We start from the raw sequence: 19,008 nt of genomic DNA on the forward strand, positions 1-19,008 counted from the left end.
CTGCCATTTATGTGGTATAAATATTACTTGCTACTTGTCAACCTGCATTTAATCCAGACATTTGTATTTGAACATTGTTTCAGTATCTGAAGAGTCACAAATGACCCTGAACATTGTGTAATTGTTAGTGAACTCCCCACTTCTGACCTTATCATGGAGGGAATGTCATTGACGAGGCAGCTAACAGTCCTGACGAAAGGCTGATGCATGAACCGTCAACGCTCCTGCTCCTTGGATGCTGCCTGACCTGCTGTATTTTTTTTCCTGCCCCAGACTTTTCGACTCTGACTCTCCAGTATCTGTAATCCTCCCGCACACACCCTCTCACAGACTTAAACCCCTTTACACTCACAAAGACACTCTTAACTCCCCCAAAACTCTCCCCCACATATTTACATAACTTTGTGGGATGAATTTGTACTTGCAGAATTACATTTTACTTTGCTCAAAAACTGCATGAATCCATGTAAGATTCTGTAAATCTTTTTTAGATTAGAATCAGTCTGACCATTGTGGCACAGGGAACTAACACCTTAAATACATTATTTGGGCTGACATGATACCAATTGTTAAAGTTCACTTGAGAATGTATCTTTTTCATAATGTAAATTGCAAAATGTAAGAACTGAAACCAATGTGGTCATTCTAAAAGAAGAGAGACTTAAACAACCCAGGTCTTTTTCAATATATAGTTCCAGTTACATCACACTGTAAACATTTGCTACAATCTTATTCTCCACAACCACCTGAAGAAGGAGCAGCACTCCAAAAGCTAGTGCTTCCAAGTAAACCTGTTGGACTATAACCCGGTGTTATGTGATTTTTAACTTTGTACACCCCAGTCCAACACCAGCATCTCCAAATCATGACATTTACTCAAAATTTTAACAGTATCTAACATAAGGCAATGGGAATGTGAAATTCAGAATACAAATACATCAGCATGAACTTATTGAATGGGAGAGCAGGTTCAAGGGGCCAATAGACTACTTTTGCTTTTAAATATGTATGTATGTGTGCATCAACAACATAACAATAAATCCTGACATTTGTTACAGGGAACAGCTGATATCAGATGCCAAACTGCAGATCATTTGGCTATAACGTGCATTTTGTCAATGCAAATTTGCTGTGGAGCACGAACCTTTAAAACATGTGTTGGTTATAGCACAACTGCATTGCCAACACTAAGTGTTATTTGTATTGCGCAATTCTTCTATAGCGTAGGGACACACAGAAATGCAACTATTACGCTATAGAAGAAATGACTGTGTTACGTCAATAACCAAATGGAATTGATTGGATCAAATTAGTTGAGAGAGACATTATTGAATATTTATCAAAAATATTTACAGTTACCATTTGAATACAGACAATCAGACATTTTCAAAAATACAAATAATGTTTGAATGGTTTATTTTGCAAAATGTACAACATAAATACATAACTGGAACATTATAAAAATAAATATTGGCACAAAATGTAACAAATGCAAAATGATTTACATACCAAGAAGTTAGCATTTGCACTGTAAAAAGGGTTGAACTGAAGGCCTTTTTTAATGGTTAAGGCAGAAAAGTATAATGTTTAAGAAACTAAAATATCAAAAAAACTGAAAAGATGCAGCATGCTTTGACAATTTAAGATGTAGTCAGTACAAGCATTTTATTTGCACATATTACTAGTAAGATTTAAATATACTAATATGTTCCATGAGGGAAAACATACATAGTGCCTCTGTAAAAGCAGAGTTTTACACACTTGAGTCGAGAATTGAGAATCATTTTGCAAGACAGTCAACAGTACAGAATGTGAAATATATGTCAGATATGAACTGTTACTTGAGTTTTTTTTAAATAACAGTGCCTTCTCAAGTACATAAAGACTTTATAAATCAGTGCAAGAAGAAAATAAAACTAGATTACTCAGCTTTTAGCAATCTTACTTTGATAAGTTTCTCAATATATTTTTCCACTTTGTAAGTTTTAGAGTTGTTAATCATAATTGAACAAGACATAAGCAATTTTAACACTTAAAATTTCTTCCATTAAATTAAATGGCTGATAACAATTGAAAAGGCTGTTCAATTCATAAAGGTGAAGCAGCTGTGTAGCATTGTTCATCCTATTGAATGCTGCTTCCTCAGAGTGTCGTAATGCTTGATTTTGTTTTCAGCACTCTTCCTGGGCATGCTCCTTTTAAAAATTACAAAAATGTTAAAAAATTAATTTAACAAGTGTACTTCTGAAATTCTTGATCAAATTGAGAGAAAGGAAAAATATTCAGTAGAAGCTAGAGATAACGAGGGTAGGTCCGATCAAGGACAGTAGTGGGAGACTGTGTATTGAGTTGGAATAGATAGGAAAGGTCTTGAATGAGTATTTTTCTTCAGTATTTACAAATGAGAGGGACCGTATTGTTGAAGAGGAGAGCATGAAACGGACTGGTAAGCTAGAAGAGATACTTGTTAGGAAGGAAGATGTGTTGGCATTTTGAAAAACTTGAGGATAACAAGTCCCCCGGGCCTGACGGGATATATCCTAGGATTATGTGGGAAGCAAGAGAGGAAATTGCAGAGCTGTTGGCAATGATCTTTTCGTCTTTACTGTCAACGGGGGTGGTACCAGCGGACTGGAGAGTGGCGAATGTTGTGCCCCTGTTCAAAAAAGGGAATAGGGATAACCCCGGGAATTACAGGCCAGTTAGTCTTACTTCGGTGGTAGGCAAAGTAATGGAAAGGGTACTGAGGGATAGGATTTATGAATATCTGGATAGACACTGCTTGATTAGGGACAGCCAACACAGATTTGTGAGGGGTAGGTCTTGCCTTACAAGTCTTACTGAATTCTTTGAGGAGCTGACCAAGCATGTGGATGAGGGCAGAGCACTGGATGTAGTGTACAAGGATTTTAGTAAGGCATTTGATAAGGTTCCCCATGGTAGGCTTATGCGGAAAGTCAGGAGGCATGGGATAGTGGGAAATCTGGCCAGTTGGATAGAGAACTTGCTAATCGGTCGAAGTCAGAGAGTGGTAGTAGATGGTAAATATTCAGCCTGGAGCCCAGTTACAAGTGGAGTTCCGCAGGGATCAGTTCTGGGTCCTCTGCTGTTTGTAATTTTTATTAATGACGTGGAAGAGGGAGTCAAGGGAAGAAGAGATGGGTCAGTAAATTTGCAGACGATACAAGATTAGTGGAGTTGTGGATAGTGAAGAGGGCTGTCGTCGGCTGCAAAGGGACTTAGATATGATGCAGAGCTGGGCTGAGGAGTGGCAGATGGAATTCAACCCTGTCAAGTGTGAGGTTGTCCATTTTGGAAGGACAAATAAGAATACAGAATACAGGGTTAACAGAAGGTTTCTTAGTCAGGTGGAGGAGCAGAGGGATCTTGGGGTCTATGTTCATAGCTCTTTGAAAGTTGCCACTCAGGTGGATAGAGCTTGTAAGAAGGCCTATGGTGTATTAGCGTTCATTAGCAGAGGGATTGATTCAAGAGTCGTGAGGTGATGTTGCAGCTGTACAGGACCTTGGCAAGGCCACATTTGGAGTAGTGTGCGCAGTTCTGGTCACCTCACTTTAGGAGAGATGTGGAAGCTTTGGAGAGGGTGCAGAGGAGATTTACCAGGATGTTGTCTGGAATGCAGAATAGGTCGTACGAGGATAGGTTGAGAGTGCTAGGCCTTTTCTCATTGGAACGGCGAAGGATGTGGGGTGACTTGATAGAGGTTTATAAGATGATCAGGGGAATAGATAGAGTAGACAGTCAGAGACTTTTTCCCCGGGTACAACAGAGTATTACAAGGGGACATAAATTTAAGGTGAAGGGTGGAAGGTATAGGGGAGATGTCGGGGTGGGTTCTTTACCTAGAGAGTGGTGGGGGCATGGAATGCGCTGCCTGTGGGAGTGGCAGAGTCAGAATCATTGGTGATCTTTAAGCGGCAGTTGGATAGGTACATGGATAGGTGCTTAAGCTAGGACAAATGTTCGGCACAATATCGTGGGCCGAAGGGCCTGTTCTGTGCTGTATTGTTCTATGTTCTATCTATAAGCAAACCAACTATTTTCACAATACTTTTAAGGGACAGGACTCAAAGTGTTAATTACATTCTGTACTATGTTCAACAAAGCTATCATACATTTAAAAAAACAAAACAAAGGAAAGCTCCAGGGGCTAGAATAATTTGCATACTTTTTCTATATTAATGATTTTTTAAAAAAAATTATAAACATTTAGTGAAAACTAAACTGATTCCCCAACTTTCACACATTTTGCAATTTTTTTAGAAAAAAATGTTGATTATCAGTCCACGACAGAAAACTGTTGTAAGTTTGATCTTGCAAAATACTATTTGTATTCTTTAATTTCACAGCAAGGATAGATCATCACTCTAATCGGCACATGATTCCTTAATTTTGGCCTGCATATGAAATTCACAGGCATTTTAGCCAGTGAACGGTGTACTCCCATTGTGATTTTACAATGTCATGACCACAGAACACAACCCTGAAGTTCTATGGACATTTTTAGCCCTTAATTCAAATTCCTTTTTAAAAAAGGAATGACTACAAAAACAAAAATGACTGAGGTATAAATTCAGAGTATGTCCAGCAAACATTCTGTGTGAGGCCAATGAGAATTAACACCTCAAAAGTGTCAAAGGGAGAGACAATAGTCTCAGGGTCTTATCACTGTACTATTTATTCCGAGAACTCGTGTAATGTTCTGGGGAGTGTAGTATGGTGCCAGAAAAGCACAGCACAGCAGGCAGTACCCAAGGAACAGGAGAATCGACATTTCGGGCAAAAGCCCTTCATCAGGAATTCTGACCTGCTGTGTTTTTCCAGCACCACACTCCTGACTCTGATCTCCAGCATCTGCAGTCCTCACTTTCGCCCAATGTTCTGGGGACCCAGGTTTGAATCCCATGGTGGCAGATGGTGGAATTTGAATTCAATGAGAATCTGGAATAAAGAATCTAATAATGATGATTATGAAACTATTACTGATTGTCTTAAAAATGCAAAGGTTCACTCAATGTTTAGGTAAGGAAACTGCTTTCCTTACCAAGCCTACATCTAAATCCAGACTCACAGCAATGATGAATGACTCTTAACCACCCTCTGAGGAGTTAGGGATGGGAAATAAATGCTAAGCTAGCAAGCAATGCCCATGTCCTGAGAATAAATAAAACAAAAAACAGACCGGACTGTGATCTCTTGTGACAACAAAATCAAAGAGGGGCGGACAAGCTCCTACGCAGTAGAAAAACAAATTTTGCAGATTACATCCCAAACTGCAAACACATCATTTTTTTCCCTTTGAAAAATATACAAGGATAGGCAAAAAGCCAGTTTCAACTCTACTGAAATGGACTTGAGGGACAAAGTGACTGAACATAGGTGTGCCAACCTATGTTCAGTCATCAGTGTCCTGTGAAGGTTGAAGAACTATCCCCTAGTTACCCCTATAATGCAGGTGATGATGGTCTCTCATTCAGTATTGCAAACCAATTTTTAAGAAAAGGAATCAGGACAAATAAAACTCACTTGGCCAACAAAACCACAAGACAAATATTGTTCAACTACTAATATTGTAGTTATTGGTAATTTCAATTGCAACAATCATTATGTTCAACTGTCTGCTTTTCAAGAATAGTCCAAAGACTGATCCATTTCTCCGTTTTATTACTTATTTTATTAGACTCAAATCTTATTTCTGATCTCTGTGCTTTCTAGTATTTCTTCTCACTTATAGTAATTAATAAACACATTTTGTTAATTCAAGAAATCCTGAATAAATTAGCTTTTATTATTTGGGTCGAGGAGATGGATATCTACAAGGAGAGAGGTCCTTTCTAAATTAATTTTGCTGCAACCAACTGAGGGGATGGGTGAATGAAGAAGGAGAGCTGTTCATCCCTCCTCACCTGGGAGCTTAACAATTTACAATATCCTGTCTGGAACTGGAACTAATTGTAGACCCTCACCTATGGCCAGATTGGACCAGCTTGACTAATTTTCCATATTAAAAATAAGACTAACCCTTTATCCACAATAAGGTGATAGTGAAAAAAACAAATTCATGTTGCAAGCATTATATACTCAAATATGTGCACAGCAGCTAAATAACAATAATATGCAGGCCTGCAGCACTCCACTGGCTGAGATGTTCTGACTTTCTTTTTTGTGCAGTTCACTTCAAGATCACTACGTGATTATAATATATTCACTGTGTGCCAACTGTGAGATTGAAAAACACTGAGTGGTCAAAGCTGACGTAGGATGACTTAAGCCAGTATTCAAATGAAAGCTATATTATATTTGGCAAGATAGCACAGAAGTTAACAATTTATTGAGAGTTAGAGATGTACAGCACAGAAACGGATCTTTCAGTCCAATTCATCCATGCCAACCAGATATCCTAACCAAATCTAAGTTCCATTTGCCAGCATTTGACCTATATCCCCCAAAGCCTTTCTATTCACGTACTCATCCAGATGCCTTTTAAATGTTGTAATTGTACCAGCCTCCACCACTTCCTCTGGCAGCTCAATCCATACACGCGCCACCCTCTGTGTGGAAAAAGTTGCTCCTTAGGTCCCTTTCAAATTTTTCCCCTCTCACCCTATGCCCTCTAGTTCCAGACTGCCCCACCACAGGGAGAAGACATTGTCTATTTGCCCTACCAATACCCCTCATGATTTTATAGACCAGTATAAGGTCACCCCTCAGCCTCTGAAGCTCCAGGGAAAACAGCTCAATGCTATCCAACCTCTCCCTATAGCTTAAACCCTCCAACCCTGGCATCATCCTTGTAAATCTTTTCTGAACCCTTTCAAATTTCACAATATCCTTCCAACAGGAGGGAGACCAGAAGGGTTTTTTTGACTAGTTTGATTACATGTACAATTGAATAGACCATACCCTTTCCTTCAAAATGGTAGTATAGTTGTAATAGTTCAGAGGCAAGTGATCTCAAAACCAAAAGTGGCTGAGTGGCCCACCACAGGTATTTATATAATACTAATAGAAAACGATATATTTTGTCTCACTTCTCCATTGTCAAAATGGATAACTCTATTGTTTCATAACAGTTGAAACAAAATGCCAGAAAATAAATAAAACCAATATTTTTATTTAGAATCAGAGATGTACAGCACAGAAACAGGCCTTTCGGTCCAACTTGTCCATGCCAACCAGATATCCCAACCCAATCTAGTCCCACCTGCCAATACCCGGCCCCATATCCCTCCAAATCCTTCCTATTTATATACCTATCCAGATGTTTTTTAGATGTTGCAATTGTACTAGCCTGCTCCAATTCCCATGACAGCTCATTCCATACATGCACTACCCTTTGCATAAAAATGTTGCCCCTTAGATTCCTTTTATATCTTTCCCCTCTCACCCCTAAACCTATGTCCTCTAGTTCTGGACTCCCCCCACCCCAGGGAAAAGACTTTGTCTACTTATCCAAGCCATGCCTCGCATGATTTTGTAAACCTTATAAGTTCACCCCTCAGACTCCATTCTCCAGGGAAAACAGCCCCAGCCTATTTAACCTCTCCCCATAGCTCAAATCCTCCACCCCTGGCAACATCCTCCTAAATCTTTTCTGAACCCTTTTTAAAAAGTTATTAGCATGGAGTTATATATTTCAATGAAATCCAAGGAAACTCTTACCCGTTTTGTCAAATTGGGGTCCATAGGTTTATAATTGTTAAATGTTTACAATTTGAATAGCTTGTTTATCTCTCGTAATCATGAACTGCACTATACATAGAGCACCTTAGAATTAAAGTAGCTCCTACTGGGATTTTGAAAATACTGGAATTCTAGGTGGTGTTGATGCACAACAGCGTATTTTTAAAAGGCAAAGGGAACACTCAGCTAATCAACAGATCCTGTTTAACAAAATTAATCAAATTAACACAAAATCCTGAGGTGGAGTAATAACGGAATATGTTTGATCAGTCAGATGCCTCCATGAGTATTTTCATTTTCTTATAATCTATGCTAACTAACCGAAATAAAATAAAAAATAAGGTAATTCACTGGCCTTGAAAAGAGTATGCTGAGCAGTGAGATTGAAAGAAATAGGAAAAGAAAACAAAAAGATGCAAGGAAGTACAAAGGCAACGAGAAAGAGTGAGGAAAAAAATTGGTAATGATTACACAGATCCGATATGATAGAAACCAGGTATATCCTCCAGTTTCAATAATTCTCAGGCTACTCATGTTAACAGAATTTGGATGGGTATATGAATAGGAAGGGTGTGGAGGGATATGGGCTGGGTGTTGGCAGGAGGGATTAGATTGGGTTGAGATAACTGGTGGGCATGGACAGATTGGACCGAAGGGTCTGTTTGCGTGCTGTACATCTCTATGACTCTAATTAACGGCATTCCATCATTCAGCTGAGGCTGTTGTATATCACAACAACTTACATTTATACAGTGTCTTTAATGTAACCAAATGTGGGCGGCACGGTGGCACAATGGTTAGCACTGCTGCTTCACAGCGCCTGCAGACCCGGGTTCAATTCCTGACTTAGGCGACTGACTGTGTGGAGTTTGCACGTTCTCCCAGTGTCTGCGTGGGTTTCCTCCGGGTGCTCCGGTTTCCTCCCACAGTCCAAAGATGTGCGGGTCAGGTGAATTGGCCATGTTAGGTAAGGGGTAAATGTAGGGGTATGGGTGGGTTGCGCTTCGGCGGGTCGGTGTGGACCCCTTGGGCCGAAGGGCCTGTTTCCACACTGTAAGTAATCTAATCTAAGTCAAACATCCCAAGGCACTTTTAGAGTTCTGTTATAAAGCAGAATTTGATATCAATCTACATAAAGGTGTTATTAGGGCTCAAAGAGATAGATTTTTGGGGGAATCTGAAATGATGAAAGATAGTCAGAGGCTGAGGATGGAATTCCAAGATAGGACCAAACATGAAGGCAAAGCCACCATTGGTACAGGAACGAACATCAGGGATACTCAAGGGTCCAGAATTAGACAAGAATATCTTGGAGGATTTTGGGGCTAGACAAGGTTCTAAGCAGAGAGTGGACGGATTTGCAAACATAGAACTAGAGAAAAAAAAGGCATTAAAATTCCAAACAAGTAGCAAGGAAGACAAATTATGTAAACATTGCAGAAAGATGTAAGAAAACAAGACACAAAATAACTAACTCAACCTGAATAGAACAAATAAAAAATATACAAGAAATAGAAAACAGATGATGGATGTGAACAAACTCAGCAACACACCTGGAACAGCTTTGTTACGAAATCTGCTTTCTGGGTACCTTTGTCTACTCTGTTCAACATCCTTCCTGGAAGTCTGGATTCTGATCAATTAAAAAAATATGAGTGGACACTACAAATGCATTTTAATTTCTCAACCAAAATACCAGATATTTAATGGATTTTAAATTAACTGAAATGATTGTTCTCTTATCATTATGCAAAATTCTTTGGGATTAAAAACAGGTAAAGAGCAATAGGAAAACAATTGTGCTGAGAAAATTGTGACAAACACAAAATAGTGCCAGTTCCAAGTAATGCTTTAATATGCAGTTGTAGTTTTCAAAACGTAATGACCATGCAACAACTGTGTTAAAGGAGCCAGAGTCAGGGCATAAATACTGTGAAATATATACAGTGAATACTCCTATATACTGTGAAAGCCCAAGTAACAAGACTGTTTTTGAGATACATCAGGCTGTCTTTGCGGAGGAGCCAGAGTAATTAGAACATGATAGTTTCATAACTTATCCCATAATGTTTGGTAGAACTTGAACAGTAAGTTCAAAAGAATAATTAGAAGTGACACAAAGGTCAAATGTTTCAAGTTCTGAACTGCAACTCATTTTGCGACAACAAAACAGCTGTATCACCTTCAAAGAAAATGCAAAGAATCTGCAAGTCAAACTGGCCTACTATGGCAAGGCTTCCTCAGATACAAAAGTGGCAAAGCAAACATTACCGAGGAAGAATTTTACCAGTCAAGAACATTGGAGGAAAATATCTGCAACCACATAAAAATGGTAAAAAAAAAATCAGTGGCATTTAGTTAAAGAATTTTTTAAAAATTCACTCGTAGGATGAGGGTGTCACTGGGTAGGCCAGCATTTATTGCCCATCCCAGAGGGCACTTAAAAGTTAAGAGAGGATGCTTCAAACCTTGGGGCTTCAATTACAAACCTTTAGTTACCAATGGGAAAAGGAGAAAGTGATGGAAATAGACACAGTTGAAGGATCAGTGTATTTTTGGACTGTGTTTTAGGATTAGACATATCAAGGAAAAAATTTGATTCCTTACAGGTGGTGATAGCCTAGTGGTATTTTTACTAGACTACTAATTCTGAAACTCAGCTGATGTTCTGGGGATCCAGCTTCAAATCCTGCCACAGCAGATGGTGGAGCTTGGATTCAATTTTAAAAATTCTGGAATTAGGAATCTACTAATGTCCACGAAACCATTGCCAATTGTTGGAAAAACTCTTCTGGATCATTAATCTCCTTCAGGGAAGGAGGTCCAAACCTGGAATTATCTTGCCATCACCTCTTCACCTGTACATTCTGTACTTCTGTACTTCCCACCATTTTACCTGACAAAGGGACAGTACTCTGAAAACTTATGATTTTAAATAAATCCTACTGGACTATAACCTTGTGTCATGTGACTTATGATGTGGTTCAAAGTGACACTTTCAATTTCTACACTTGAACAGCTATCAAATTCTTTTCAAACAAAAGAAAACTTGGAGATAAAAGATAAATGCTTGTAGGGTTTAAAAGAGAACCAAACACAAGAACATCTAGTACATAAATTTTGAAAATAAACTATAATTCAAGTTTCTGCAAGAACTACCTCAATATCTTAAGAGGCAATTTTGCAAACACTCCCTATACAAATAAAACTTGTTTCTTTGTTTAATATGTAATTTTTTGATTTAAACTTCAAGGTTAATCAAAGAAAATGACTGGAGCCAAGTTGCTTTAAGGAGTTACCCATGTTTGTTTAATATATCTGTTGCTGTGTTGGACATCTCTATGACTCTATAACATCAGAACTGAGGAAAAAAAACATTTGTTTTGCGATTTAGCAAAGTTAGATGAAAAATGGTGAACTTTGAAAGGTTAGAAAACACTACCTCAGAGCAAGCTACATTATTATAAAGATTCACAATTCTGAAATGGCTCTCTGGTGACAGTCTCTAGAAATTTTCTTGGAGAATCTTATCATGGTGAGCTGGTAAAATGGCCTGGTCACAGAAGACACAGAGCAGCGGTGAAAGGGAGTTTTTCAGATTGGCGATCTATGACCGGTGGTCTGCAGGAATCAGTGTTGGGACGCCTGTTGTTTGTAATGTATACAAATGATTTGGAGAATGTAGGTGGTCTGATTAGAAAGTTTGCAGACAACAAAAAGACTAAGGAAGCTGCAGATAGTGAGGAGGATTGTCAGAGGATACTGCAGAATTATGGATCGGCTGGTGACTTGGGTAGAGAAATGGCAGATTGAGTTTAATTCAGACAAATTTGAGGTGATGCAATTAGCGAGATCTAATGCAGGAGGAAAGTACACAATACATGGCAGAAGCCTCAGTAGCATGCAGAGGGATCTAGGCATACAGGCCCACAGTTCTCTCAAAGTGGGTGAGGTGAAAAAGGTGGCAAGATATTATGCTTAAGTCGGGACATAGAGTACAAAAATTGGCAAGTCATTTTGCTGTTACATAGAACTTCAGTGAGGTCATATTTGGACATTTTGTACAGTTCTAGTCGCCACATGACAGGATGATGTGGAGACTTTGGAGAGAGTACAGAAACAGTTTATCAGGATGACATCTGGTTGACAGGGTATTAGCTATGAAGACAGCTTGGACAAACTTGGTGTGTTTTCACTTGAATGTTGAAGGATGAATGGTGACTTGATAGAAATTTACAAAATTATGAGAGGGAAGGGTAGAATGTATAATTGGGGTATTTTTCCCCCAGGAGAGAAATATCATTTACTAGGCGGGGAACATAGACTTAAGATAAGGGGGTGGGTAGGGGGTGAGTTGAAAAGGAGATGATAGGGGCATTTTTTTTTAAATACAGAAGGTAGTAAGTGCCTGGAATGTGCTGCCAGAGGCAGTGGTGGAGACAGATGCAATAGCATCATTTAAGAGGGATCTTCACAGATGTATGAATAGGCAGAGAATAGAGGGATATGAACTGTGTAGAGGCAAAGAGTTTTTAGTTTAGAAAAACATCACTGTTGGCACAGTCTTGTGGGCTGCAGGGTCTGTTCCTGCACTGTACTGTTTTTGTTTAAGTCATTTGCAGTTTTTAGTTTGGAGAACACTAAAGCAGAAATTTTGTCATTAGCAGACTCCAGGCAGTTAGGGCAAATTCTCTGGAAGACACTGCTAGTTCTGTGCAGCTGAGAGAGTGCAGATAAGCCAAGTCCACATGTTGCACTTGCCTCACAGCGGGAGAAATATTCAAAGTTCTGACACACCCAGGATACTATAATGAAGCTGGCTATCTGCTGAAGAGCTGGGATTAATTCCGTGCTGGGGAATCCAGTTGGATACAGTCTCAGAAGAACAGACTGCAGTGCCTGAACATGAGAAGTCATTGACAGAGTTTGAGAGGAAGTTCTAAAGCTAGAAAGTGAAGAACTGAGACACCTTGCAAAGTAGAGAAAGTTATTTGGGATCTTGTTACCCATAGTGTCATTAACATCGGGAGGTTGCTGAGAAATCTGTGGGATCTGCCTGAGCTGCATTTGCTAACGACTGTGTTGTCCAGGATGTTACCCATATTTACCTTGTGTCATTACTGAATGTAAGGATAAAAGTTATGAACATATAATAGATTGAATTATTTTTCTAACTTGGTTATAGTAATTTATTTTGTTTGTTCAGAACACTGGAATCCTTGGCTTTATCTATAGCTTCATACAGCACAGAAAAGACCCTTTGGCCCATTGAGCCTGCACCAACATAGCTACCACTACTTGGCTTGTAACTAGGATTACAAACTGTGTCTACATTAAACAAAAAGTTATGGTTGCTAGCCAGATAACAGATTTGAGGGTCTTATGAAGAATTATAAACTTAGAATGAAATAGTTAACTGAACATAGAACATAACAGCGCAGAAGAGGCCCTTTGGTCCTCGATGTTGCACCGACCTGTGGAACCAATCTGAAGCCCATCTATTCTACATTATTCCAATCTCGTCCATATGTCTATCCAATGACCATTTAAATTCTCTTAAAGTTGGTAAGTCTACTACTGTTGCAGGCAGTGCATTCCATGTCCCTACTGCTCTGAGTAAAGAAAGTACCAATGACATCTATCCTATATCTATCACCCCTCAATTTAAAACTATGTCCCTTCATGCTAGCCATCACCATCTGAGCAAAAAGGCTCTTACTGTCCACCCTATCTAACCCCCTGATTATCTGATATGTCTCAATTAAAACACCTCTCAACATTCTCTTTAACGAAAACAGCCTCACGTAGCTCAGTCTTTCCTCATAAGATCTTCCCTTCAGACCAGGCAAGCACCTAGTAAATCTCCTCTGAACCCTTTCCAAAGCTTCCACATCCTTCCTATAATGCGGTGACCAGAACTGTGTGAAATACTTCAAACGAGGCCGCACCAGAGTTTGGTACAGCTGCAGCATGACCTCATGGTTCCAAAACTCATTCCCTCCACCAATAAAAGCGAACACACCGAATGCATTCTTAACAACCCTATCAACCTGGGTGGCAACTTTCAAGGATCTGTGTACCTGGACACTGAGATCTCCCTGTTCATCTGCACTACCAAGAATCTTACCATTCGTCCAGTACTCTGCATTTCTGTCACTCCTTCCAAAGTGGATCACCTCATACTTTTAATAGACAATAGGTGCAGGAATAGGCCATTCTGGCCTTTGAGCCAGCACCACCATTCAATACGATCATGGCTGATCATCTTCAATCAGTATCCTGTTCCTGCCTCATCCCCATAACCCTTGATTCCACTATCCTTAAGAGCTCTATCCAACTCTTTCTTCAAAGTATCCAGAGACTTGGCCTCCACAGCCTTCTGGGGCAGAGCATTCCACACACCCACCACTCTTTGGGTGAATAAGTTTCTCCTTAACTCTGTTCTAAATGGCCTACACCTTATTCTTAAACTGTGTCCTCTGGTTCGGGACTCACCCATTAGTGGAAACATGCTTCCTGCCTCCAGAGTGTCCAATCCTTTAATAATCTTAGATGTCTCAATCAGATCCCCTCTCAGCTTTCTAAACTCAAGGGTATACAAGTCCAGATGCTCTAATCTTTCAACCTAAGATGGTCCGGCCATTCCGGGAATTGACCTCGTGAACCTACGCTGCACTCCCTCAATAGCCAGAATGTCTTTCCTCAAATTTGGAGACTAAAACTGCACACAATATTCCAGGTGCGGTCTCACCAGGGCCCTGTACAGCTGCAGAAGAACCTCTTTGCTTCTATACGCAATTTTCCACATTAAACTCCATTTGCTACTTCTCAGCCCAGCTCTGCAGCTTAGCTATGTCTCTCTGTAACTTACAATATCCATCGTCACTATCCACAACTCCACTGACCTTAGTGCCATCTACAAATTTACTAATCCATTCTTCTATGCCCTCATCCAGGTCATTTATATAAATGACAAGCAACAGTGGACCCAAAACAGATCCTTGCAGTATCCCACTAGTAACTGAACTCCAGGATAAATATTTCCCATGAACCATCAGCCTCTGTCTTTTTTCAGCTCGCCAATTTCTGATCCAAACCGCTAAATCACCTTCAAGCCCGTATCTCTGTATTTTGTGCAATAGCCTACCATGGGAAGCCTTAACAAATGCCTTACTGAAATCCATGTACACCAAATCAACTGCTTTTCCCTCATCCACCTGTTTGGTCAACTTCTCTAAAAACGCAATACGGTTAGTGAGGCACGACCTACCCTTGATAAAACTGTGTTGGCTATCCCTAATCAACTTACTCATCTCTGGATGATTATAAATCCTCTCTCTCATAACTCTTTCCGACACTTTACCCACAACTGAAGTAAGGCTCTGTGGTCTATAATTTCCAGGGTTGTCTCTACTCTTCTTCTTGAACAAGGGAACAACATTTGCTAACCTCCAGTCTTCAGGCACTATTCCTGAAGACAATGACGACATAAAGATCAAAGCCAAAGGCTCAGCAATTTCCTCCTTGGTTTCCCAGAGAATCCTCGGATAAATCCCATCTGTTCCAGGGGACTTATTTATTTTTACATTTTCCAGAATTGCTAACACCTCCTCCTTGTGCACCTCAATCCCATCTAGTTAAGTAGCCCATATCTCAATATTCCCCTCAACCACAATGTCTTTTTCTCATGTGAATACAGACGAAAAGTATTCATTTAGCACTTCCCCTATCTCCTCTGACTCTATTCACAACTTCCCACTATTATGCTTGATCGGCCCTAATCTTACTCTAGTCATTCTTTTATTCCTGATAAAGCTATAGAAAACCTTAGGGTTTTCCGTGATCCATGGCTCCCGCACCTGTCAGCATCTTCTCTGCCTGACTGATACATGCTTATCAAGGACCCACAGTGGATGGTCTTTGAATAAGCTCCACATTTCTATTGTGCCCATCCCCTGCAGCTTCCTTCCCCATCCTATGTATCCAAAATCTTGCTTAATTGCATCGTAATTGCCTTTCCCCCAGCTATAACTCTTGCCCTGTGGTATATACTTATCTCTTTCCATCACTAAAGTAAACATAACCGAATTGTGGTCATGACCACCAAAGTGCTCACCTATTTCCAAATCTAACATCTGGCCGGGTTCATTACCCAGTACCAAGTCCCCTTATTGGCTTGTCTACATTCTGGATCAGTGGTGCTGGAAGAGCACAGCAGTTCAGGCAGCATCCAACGGGCAGCGAAATTGACGTTTCTGGCAAAAGCCCTTCATCAGAAATAAAAGCAGTGAGCTGGAAGCATGGAGAGATAAGCTAGAGGAGGGTGGGGTGGGGAGAGAGTAGCATAGAGTACAATGGGTGAGTGGGGGAGGAGATGAAGGTGATAGGTCAGGGAGGAGAGGGTGGAGTGGATAGGTGGAAAAGAAGATAAGCCGGTTGGACAAGTCCGGACAAGTCATGGGGACAGTGCTGAGCTGGAAGTTTGAAACTAGGATGAGGTGGGGGAAGGGGAAATGAGGAAGCTGTTGAAGTCCACATTGATGCCCTGGGGTTGAAGTGTTCCGAGGCGGAAGATGAGGTGTTCTTCCTCCAGGTGTCTGGTGGTGAGGGGCGGCGGTGAAGGAGGCCCAGGACCTCCATGTCCTCGGCAGAGTGGGAGGGGGAGTTGGAATGTTGGGCCACGGGGCGGTGTGGTTGATTGGTGCGGGTCCGCCGCTCCCTCACCACCAGACGCCTGGAGGAAGAACGCCTCATCTTCCACCTCGGAACACTTCAACCCCAGGGCATCAACGTGGACTTCAACAGCTTCCTCATTTCCCCTTCCCCCACCTCATCCTAGTTTCAAACTTCCAGCTCAGCACTGTCCCCATGACTTGTCCGATCTGCCTATTTTCTTTTCCACCTATCCACTCCACCCTCTCCTCCCTGACCTATCACCTTCATCTCCTCCCCCACTCACCCACTGTACTCTATGCTACTCTCTCCCCACCCCACCCTCCTCTAGCTTATCTCTCCATGCTTCCAGCTCACTGCTTTTATTCCTGATGAAGGGCTTTTGCCCGAAACGTCGATTTCGCTGCTCGTTGGATGCTGCCTGAACTGCTGTGCTCTTCCAGCACCACTGATCCAGCATCTGGTTTCCAGCATCTGCAGTCATTGTTTTTACCTGGCCTGTCTATATACTGTGTCAGGAAACCCTCCTACACACATTGGATAAAAACTGACCCATCTAAAGTACTGAACTACAGTATTCCCAGTCAATATCTGGAAAGTTAAAGTCCCCGATAACCCTGTCACTCTCGCTCCTATTGAGGATTATCTTTGCTATCCTATCCTCTACATCTCTGAAAATATTTGGACGCCTATAGACAACTCCGAAGAGGGTAACCTCTCCTTTCCTGTTTCTAATCTCAGCCCATTGTACCTCAGTAGATTAGTCCTCAAATGTCCTTTTTGCAACTAATGCTGTCCTTGACTAACAGTGCCCCACCACCTCCTCGTTTACCATTTTCTCTGTTCTTACTGAAACCTACAATAACCATTCCTGTCCCTGCTCTACCCATGTCTCTGAAATGGCCATAACATCCAATCCCAGGTACCAATCCATGATGCAGGTTCACCCACCTTATTCCGGATGTTCCTGAAGTAGACACACTTCAAACCAACTCTTTGCCTGTTGGTACCTTCTTGCGATCTTGAAATCTTTGTCCAGACTTCACTACTCTCAACCTCCATGTACTTGGACTACAATTTCAGTTCCCATCCCCTGCTGAATTAGTTTAAACCTACCTGAACATTAGCAAATTTCCCTCCCAGTATATTGGTACACCTCTGGTTCAAGTGAAGACATCCTGTTTGTAGAAGTCCCACCTACCCTAGATAGAGCCCCAATTATCCAGGAATCCAACACCCTCCCTCCCACATCATTCTTGTAGCCACACGTTCAACTCCTCTCTCTCTCTCTATTTCTCGCTTCGCTAGCACGTGGCATGGGCAACAAACCAGAGATAACTATTTGTTCTAGCTCTAAACTTCCATCCTAGCTCTCTGAATTTCTGCATTAAATTCCCATCTCTCTTCCTACCTATGTCGTTGGTGCCTATGTGGACCATGATTTGGGGCTGCTCCCCCTCCCCCGCAAGGATCCTGAAAACACAATCAGAGGCATCACGAACCTGTCACCTGGGAGGTAACACACCAAACATGAGTCTCCCTCATTCCCACAGAACCTCTTATCTGTCCCCTAACTATGGAGTCCACAATGACTAAGGCTCTGCTCCTCTTCTCCCTTCCCTCCTAAGCAGCAGACAGACTCTGTGCCACAAACCTGCGTCCCATTGCTTACCCCTAGTAAGTCTTCCTCCCAATAGTATCCAAGACAGTATACTTATTGTTGAGGGGAACAGCCACTGCTTACCGGTTCCCTTTCCATCCCCTGACGGTAACCCATATCCCTTCTTCTTTTATGAAGTGTGACTACCTCTCTGTAACTCCTCTCAATAACACCCTCTGCCTCCGGAATGATCCGAAGTTCATCCAGTTCCCTGACGTGGTTCTCCAGGAGCTGGAGTTGGGTGCACTTAGAACATAGAACATAGAACAATACAGCATAGAACAGGCCCTTCAGCCCACGATGTTGTGCCGAACATCTATCCTAGATTAAGCACCCATCCATGTACCTATCCAATTGCCGCTTAAAGGTCACCAATGATTCTAACTCTACCACTGCCACGGGCAGCGCATTCCATGCCCCCACCACTCTCTGGGTAAAGAACCCACCCCTGACATCTCCCCTATACCTTCCACCCTTCACCTTAAATTTATGTCCCCTTGTAACACTCTGTTGTACCCAGGGAAAAAGTTTCTGACTGTCTACTCTATCTATTCCTCTGATCATCTTATAAACCTCTATCAAGTCACCCCTCATCCTTCGCCGTTCCAACAAGAAAAGGCCGAGAACTCTCAACCTGTCCTCGTATGACCTATTCTCCATTCCAGGCAACATCCTGGTAAATCTTCTCTGCACCCTCTCCAAAGCTTCCACATCTTTCCTAAAGTGAGGCGACCAGAATTGCACACAGTACTACAAATGTGGCCTAACCAAAGTCCTGTACAGCTGCAACATCACTTCACAACTCTTGAATTCAATCCCTCTGCTAATGAACGCTAATATACCATAGGCCTTCTTACAAGCTCTATCCACCTGAGTGGCAACTTTCAAAGATCTATGTACATAGACCCCAAGATCCCTCTGTTCCTCCACCTGACTAAGAACCCTACCGTTAACCCTGTATTCCGCATTCT

General features: G+C 41.3%; 1 protein-coding gene across 10 annotated transcripts in view; it reads right to left on the reverse strand.

Annotated features, from left to right (window-relative positions):
• Positions 1-1,673: 1,673 nt before the first annotated feature.
• The window catches only part of LOC132825308 (centriolar coiled-coil protein of 110 kDa-like), an 83,827-nt gene continuing 66,492 nt past the window's right edge, over positions 1,674-19,008 (reverse strand). For 6 of the 10 annotated variants that reach the window (XM_060840415.1, XM_060840414.1, XM_060840408.1 and 3 more), the window contains 2 exons: positions 4,829-4,962; positions 1,674-2,195 (listed from right to left, as the gene is read on the reverse strand). In XM_060840415.1, the coding sequence (XP_060696398.1) occupies positions 2,143-2,195; positions 4,829-4,962 (187 nt within the window). In that variant the 3' untranslated portion in view covers positions 1,674-2,142. Of the gene's footprint in view, positions 2,196-4,828; positions 4,977-9,257; positions 9,338-19,008 lie in introns of those variants that run through there. The other 4 variants (XR_009645773.1, XM_060840411.1, XM_060840412.1 and 1 more) reach the window with 4 other exon arrangements.

Source organism: Hemiscyllium ocellatum, chromosome 20, assembly GCF_020745735.1.
Source record: "Hemiscyllium ocellatum isolate sHemOce1 chromosome 20, sHemOce1.pat.X.cur, whole genome shotgun sequence".
In the NCBI taxonomy this organism is placed as follows: Eukaryota; Metazoa; Chordata; class Chondrichthyes; order Orectolobiformes; family Hemiscylliidae; genus Hemiscyllium; species Hemiscyllium ocellatum.